This window comes from Chiloscyllium plagiosum, chromosome 48 (assembly GCF_004010195.1).
Source record: "Chiloscyllium plagiosum isolate BGI_BamShark_2017 chromosome 48, ASM401019v2, whole genome shotgun sequence".
NCBI classification, from domain to species: Eukaryota; Metazoa; Chordata; class Chondrichthyes; order Orectolobiformes; family Hemiscylliidae; genus Chiloscyllium; species Chiloscyllium plagiosum.
In genome coordinates, this window is record NC_057757.1 from 834,041 (window position 1) to 841,573 (window position 7,533).

General features: G+C 52.1%; 1 protein-coding gene across 1 annotated transcript in view; it reads right to left on the reverse strand.

Annotated features, from left to right (window-relative positions):
* Window positions 1–89: 89 nt before the first annotated feature.
* LOC122544287 overlaps window positions 90–7,533 on the reverse strand; it is an 11,595-nt gene continuing 4,151 nt past the window's right edge. The window contains exons 4-6 of the mRNA XM_043683367.1: window positions 4,053–4,143; window positions 2,036–2,138; window positions 90–1,897 (exon numbers count right to left, since the gene is read on the reverse strand). Coding sequence (XP_043539302.1) covers window positions 105–1,897; window positions 2,036–2,138; window positions 4,053–4,143 — 1,987 coding nt within the window. The 3' untranslated portion in view covers window positions 90–104. The remainder of the gene's footprint in view (window positions 1,898–2,035; window positions 2,139–4,052; window positions 4,144–7,533) is intronic.

Genomic DNA, 7,533 nt, shown 5'->3' on the forward strand with positions numbered 1-7,533 from the left:
GATCTCCACGGGGAGGGATCCCCCCCCCCCCACCCTCTCCCTTCCAGCAGCAGGATTCACTGTCGAGCTCACTGTGACCAGATGACCATCTGAACGTGATGGGGTCAGTCTGGTAAGGGAGCTGTTGCTGTGTGGTCTCTGTGAGGAGGGACAATTGCTACAGGATCACTGTGGAGGGGGGTCATGGTTACGCAGTCACTGGGGAGAGACCCTTCCTCGCCAGCACAAACCAGCAGCAGCTCCTCCGAATACACGACTGGATCAGGATCAGGATCGGGATCGGGATCGGGATCGGGGAGAATGGAGTCTCTCACCTCCACTAGCCGGCCTGTGGTCAGCTTTCCAGCCTGGAATTGGACCGAGCTACTGTTCAGCTCGGGTCCATGTGCCGGTCTTGCTGATGGTCCCTGTCTCCGGTGAGTGCCCGCTGGGTGAGGTCGGGGTGTCAGCTGGCACCGACCACTGCTGGAATTCCTGGCGGGATCTCTCTGTGCACCCAGACCAGCTGGTGCCCTGGGATCCTCACGGGAATCACCAACCAATGGGGAAGATAAGATCTGTCGGTTGTTGGTTGAGACTCTGACGGGATCCCCTCTGTCTGTTTCTGGAGAGGGATTCCCTAGGAAGGCGGGAGGTGATTGGCTGAGGTGTTTTGGGGAAACCAGATCCTTTCCTTTCCGTTTATCCAATACATAATCAATGATGGCATCTGCCTCTTTGGTACCCAGGCGGTACTGGAGATGGTTTCTATTGGCCAACGTGGAGTGTAATGGGATTTTCCTCTCTTTGACAGCCAATGGGATTTGGGCATGCTTTCCCTTCTCTTCAACAGCCAATGAGGGCTGGAGCTGCTTTTGCTTGCTGGCAATCGGCCAATGGGCATCCATCCTCTTCAGATCCACTGGCCATTGGACCTGTTTTGGCTTGCTGGCCTCTGGGCAATGGACAGGCTTGACCCTCTCATCAGCATCCAATAAGAAATGGACCTGTTTGACTTTGACTTTGGTGCGCGGTGGGTAATGGGCAGGACTTTCACCGATGGCCAATGGTTGAGGGGCAAGCTTCCGAGTGACAGCCAATGGTTGATGAGTTTGCTGGTCACCGGCAACCAGTGGATGACGGCTCTGCCTCTTCCTGTCTCGAGCAGCCAATGGCTGATGCCCATTCGCTGCCTGCCGTCTCCCCTCACGTTCCGGGCGCTCTGTGGGATCTCGGGGAGGGTTGAGGTGATTGGCTCCAGGTCCGGTAACCAAGTGGCCGAGACGATCCCGTGGGGGAGCCAATGTCCTGGTATCCCCCTGGCCTGGAGCTTGGTGTCGGAGGGGTTCCTGGCTCCTTCTACTCCGAGCCGGATGGCCGTCCGCGGATCTGGCCCGGGACCGGATCTCCCCGGGGATCCGATTGTGTTTCCGACTCCTCGAGTGTGACTCTGAATCGGAGGCGCCTCTCCGAGTGAGGTCGGGACCTGCACTTGGACGGGAGACGGGGAGAATCCTGGAGGAATCGGACCCCTCGTCCACTCGTTCCGAACGGCGTTCCCGCTTCCGACCGGCTCCTTCCCTGGCTCTTTCTGCCGCCTGGAGCCCGTCAGTCTTCTGGGGATGGGGCATTGGCCTGGCTCCAGGAACATCCTCATTGAGGGTCTGGAATGCCTCATCGACATGACCCAGGATGCGCTCGGGAAACGGCCTACTTCCCAGTCGCTCCTGATCCCGCTGAGAAACGTTGTGGCCCCTCTCCCCTGCTCCACGCTCCGAACCCCCATCGGGGCAGCCATCCCCCTTGTACCATCCAGCATCTGCCTCCAACTCACTCCACACGAGGGGCTGGCGCGACCGCGGTCGACCGTGCCGGGGAAATTCCCGCCGCACAGGACGATCCCAGTGATCCAGTGAATCTGGCAGATAGGAGAGAGGAGGAGAGTTATTCCTGAAACCCACCCTTGTCCTCCAAATGTTCGGAAATGATGAGGAGCAAAGTGACATTGAGGGCTCCCACCACCCCCCCCGGCCCCTGTCCGGGGAACGTTAATTACCATCATCGCTGTTCCCCGTCGTGGACTCCTTCCGATCTTCATGGTCCTCGCTATGTCGGCCCCTCTCTCTCCTCTCCAACCTCCGTGACCTGCTGCTGCTGACCTGCAAACCAAGGAGCAGAGTTTAAAACCAGAGTGATCTCTTACCCTGAATCCAACCACCAGTGAGGATCAGGAGCAGGAATCTTCCCTAACCCAGGGCTCACTGGGACAGTGATCAGGATTCCTGCCTAACCCAGGGCTCAATGGGACAGTGATCAGGATTCCTCCCTAACCCAGGGCTCACTGGGACAGTGATCAGGATTCCTCCCTAACCCAGGGCTCACTGAGACAGTGATCAGGAATCCTCCCTAACCCAGGGCTCACTGGGACAGTGATCAGGAATCCCCTCTAACCCAGGGCTCACTGGGACAGTGATCAGGAATCCTCCCTAACCCAGGGCTCACTGGGACAGTGATCAGGAATCTTCCCTAACCCAGGGCTCACTGGGACAGTGAACAGGAATCCCCCCTAACCCAGGGCTCATTGGGACAGTGATCAGGGCAGCAATCCTTCCTAATCCAGGCCTCACTGGGACAGTGATCAGGAATCCCCTCTAACCCAGGCCTCACTGGGACAGCGATCAGGAATCCTCCCTAACCCAGGGCTCACTGGGACAGTGATCAGAAATTCTCCCTAACCCAGGGCACACTGGGACAGTGATCAGGAATCCCCCTTAACCAAGGGCTCACTGGAACAGTGATCAGGAATCCCCCCTAACCCAGGCCACACTGGGACAGTGATCAGGAATCCCTGGGACAGTGATCAGGAATCCTCCCTAACCCAGGGCTCACTGGGACAGTGATCAGGAATCCCCCTAACCCAGGGCTCACTGGGACAGTGATCAGGAATCCTCCCTAACCCAGGGCTCACAGGGATAGTGATCAGGAATCTCCCCTCACACAGGGCTCACTGGGACAGTGATCAGTAATCCCCCCTCACCCAGTGCTCACTGGGACAGTGATCAGGAATGCTCCCTAACCCAGGGCTCACTGGGACAGTGATCAGGAATCTCAGACTAACCCAGGGCTCACTGGGACAGGGATCAGGAATCCTCCCTAACCCAGGCCACACTGGGACAGTGATCAGGAATCCTCCCTAACCCAGGGTTCACTGGGACAGTGATCAGGAATCCTCCCTAACCCAGGGCTCACTGGGACAGTGATCTGAAATCCCCCCTAACCCAGGGCTCACTGGGACAGTGAGCAGGAATTCCCCCCGTAACCCAGAGCTCACTAGGACAGCGATGGGAAGGTATAATCAGGTCCTGTCCTCTAGCACCAGCACTGCCTATCACACAGACAAGACCAGCAGGGGCTCAGGGAGAACACATGGTCAATCCTTGCCAAAACATTATTAGCTGGGAGTGACCCTGCACGTGCCCAAAAAGATTGTGTGTTCAAGGTGCATTCCAGGGATCCGAGCACAAATCCAGACAGACTGTCCCAGTGTCAGACTGAGTAACACACCACGACCAGGGGATCATACTGTGCACACTTTCAGAATATGGGGTCAACACTGGGGGAGCACTTGCACTGTCAGAGGGTCAGTGCAGACTTAGTGCCGCACTGTCGGAGGGTCAGCGCTGAGGGAGCGCCGCACTGTCGGAGGGTCAGCGCTGAGGGAGCGCCGCACTGTCGGAGCAGCTGTTTTTCAGATGTGAACACGACCCTGAGATGAGGTCCACTTTCCGAGGTGAGTGTTGAAGATCTGAAGGCACTATTGAGGAAGGGATGGTGAGTTCACACCCACGACCTGGGGCTAACCATTGACACTTTAGCTAATTGTCCTAAAAACAGGTGAGCGGGATCATTGGCACACCACAATCTTTGGGATTCAGCCGTACACAAACATGCTGCTGATATTGCTGGTGAGCGCACTGCCTTGTGTTGACATGTCCTTATGTTGGGGATGGTGCTACAGAATTCTAGAGTCTGACCTCGAGCACTCCGGCCCCAATGGTTGGTGATAATCTCACCTCTGTGTGCAGGAGCCTCTGATGTTGGCTGGCTTCCTTTTGCTGTTGTTCCTCCTGGATTGTCTGGGGATAATCACTCTGCATGTTCTGACTGTCCAGGAAAAAGGCACGGGTTAAAATTCCCTCATGGCCCACAGACACGACACCGAGCTCTAACGAGATCGTTGTGCCCCTCACAGTGGAAGGGCTGTGTGCTTCCTGGTGACTACTGTAGAAACTCACCAAGGCTCCTTCCAAATCCATCACCACTTCCATCTAGGAGGACATGGGCAGCAGATCCATGGGAACACCACCCCCTGAGAGCTCCGCTCTGAAACACTCACCATCCTGACCTAAAAACCAGGAGCAGGAGTAGGCCGTCCGGCCCTTTGAACCTGCTCCGCCATTTCCATAAGATCATGGTTGATCTCTTCATGGCCTCAGCTCCACTTAGCCGCCCTCTCACCATATCCCTTAACTCCTTTATTGTTCAAAAAAAAATCTACCTTAGCTTTAAAAACATTTACTGAAGTAGGGTTCAACTACTTCACTGGGCAAGGAATTCCACAGGTTAACAGCTCTCTGGGTGATGATGTTCCTTCTCAATTCAGTCTGAAATCTGCTCCCTCTAATCTGGAGGCTATTGTACTAGTTTCACTGCTTCTCTACTTCCACCTTACCGATTCCCTTCATAATTTTATATGTTTCTGTAAGATTCCCCCTCATTTTTAGATTAGATTACTTACAGTGTGGAAACAGGCCCCTCGGCCCACCAGGTCCCTCCGAAGAGCAACCCACCCATACCCCTACACCTAACACTAAGGGCAATTTAGCATGACCAATTCACCTAACCTGCACATTTTTGGACTGTGGGAGTAAACCAGACAAAACCCACGCAGACACGGGGAGAATGTGCAAACTCCACACAGACAGTCACCTGAGGCGGGAATTGAACCCAGGTCTCTGGCGCTGTGAGGCAGCAGTGCTAACCACTGTGCCACCGTGTATTCCAATGAATACAATCCCAGTCTACTCAACCTCTCCTCAAAAGCCAACCCCCTCAGCTCCCAGAATCAAGCTAGTGAACCCCCTCTGCACCTTCTCCAGCACCAGTACATCAATCATTTCTCAAGTAAGGAGACCAAATCTGCACACTGTACTCCAGATGTGGCCTGACCAGCACCTTGTACAGCTGTAACATTACCTCTCTGCTTTTAAACTCAACCCCTTTAGCAATGAAGGACAACATTCCATTTGCCTTCCTAATTACTTGTTGTACCTGCAGACCAACCTTCTGCGATTCATGCACAAGGACACCCAGGTCCCTCTGCACAGCAGCATGCTGCAATGTTTTACCATTCAAGTAATAATCTGTTTTACTGTTACCCCTACCAAAAAGTATGACTTCACATTTACTAACATTGTATTCCATCTGCCAGACCTTTGCCAACTCACTCAATATATCTATGTTCCTGTACAAAGTTTCGCAGTCCCCTGCACACTTTGCTCTGCCACGCATCTTCGTGTCATCGGCAAATTTTGACACCGTACGTGTGGTCCCCAATTCCAAATCATCTATATAACTTACAAATAATTGTGGTCCCAACACCGATCCCTGAGGCACACCACTAGTCACTGATTGCCATCCAGGATCGCACTCATTTATCCCCACTCTTTGCTTTCCATCAATCAACCAATCCTCTAACACGCTAATATTCTATCCCTAACACCATGCACCCTTATCTTATGCAGCAGCTTTATGTGTGACACCTTGTCAAAGGCCTTTTGGAAATCTAGGTACACCACCTCCACTGGGTCCCCATTAGCCACCTTGCTTGAAATGTCTTCATAGAATTCCAAAAGTTTGTGAAGCATGACCTGCCCTCATGAACCCATATGGTGTCTGTACAATGGGACAATTTTTATTGAGATGCCTTGCTAGTTCTCCTTGATAATAGACTCAAGCATCTTCCCCACTACAGATGTTATGCTCACTGGTCAATAATTCCCCATGTTTTGTCTACTTTCCTTTTTAAACAGTGGTGTCACATTTGCTATTTACCAATCTGTTGGAACTGCGTCAGAGTCCAGTGAATGTTGGAAAATTACCACCAGTCCATCTGCTATTTCTCCTGCCATTTCTTTTAGTACCCTGGGATGCATTCCATCAGGGCTAGGAGACTTATCTATCCTTAGATCCATTAACTTACCCAACACTAGCTCTTTCTTAATAATGATTATTTCCAGGCCCTCACCTACATTCATCTCTTTGTCACTTACTGGCACGTTATTAGTATCCTCCACCAATGCAAGCACCTGTTCAATACCTCAGCCATTTCATCATATTCCATAACTAACTGCACTTTCTCATCCTCTAATGGGCCAACATTAAGATGAGATGAGATTAGATTCTCTACAGTGTGGAAACAGGCCCTTCAGCCCAACAAGTCCACACCGACCCTCTGAAGAGCAACCCACCCAGACCCATTCCCCTACATTTACCCCTTCACCTTACACTATGGGACAATTTCCCATGTAATCTGCACATCTTTGGACTGTGGGAGGAAATTGGAGCACCCGGAGGAAACCCACGCAGACACTGGGAGAATGTGCAAACTCCACACAGTCAGTTGCCTGAGGCAGGGATTGAACCTGGGTCCCCTGGCGCTGTGAGGCAGCAGGGCTAACCACTGAGCCACCGTGCCACCCCATTTACTTTCGCCAGTCTTCTTTTTTTTATATATAACTTTTGCGATCGGTCTTTATAATTCAGTGCTAGTTTTTTTTTCTCATGTTGGATCTTACGTTTCTTTAAAGCTCTTTTTGTGGCTTTCTGTTGACCTTTAAAGTTTTCCCAACCTTCTAGTTTTCCGCTGATCTTGGCCACTGTATCTGCCTCCTCTCTCACTTTGATAGTCTCCCTTATTTCCTTCACCACCCGGGGCGGATTACCCCTTTTCTTACACTCCTTCCTTTTCACTGGAATATACTTTTGCTGAGCACTTTGAAAAATTGCTTGGAAAGTCCTCCACTGGTATTCCTCCATAAAATCTTTCTTTCCAGTCTACTTTAGTCAAGCCCTCCCTCATTCTAATGCAGTTCCCCTTGTTTAAGCACAGGACCTTGGTATTGGATTTTTATCCTCACACTCTCCATCTGTATTCTAAATTCAATCACTCCATCCAAGAGGATCCCTTACTGTGAGGTCATTAATTATTCCAATCCTCATGACACAGGACCAGATCTAGGACAGCTTGCTCCCTCGTCGGTTCCATTACACACTGTTCAAGAAAACTATCACAGCCACACTCAATGAGCTCCTCCTCAAGGCTACCCTGACTGAGCTGGTTCGACCAATCAACATGCAGGTTTCACAAGGAGAATCCCAGAACCTGGCACCCAGGCAGCTGAAGGCACTGCCAGCAGTGAGGGAGCGGTGGGAATCGCGGGATGGTCAAGGGGCTGGAATTGAAGGGGGTTACAGAGATAGGGAGGGGAGTGT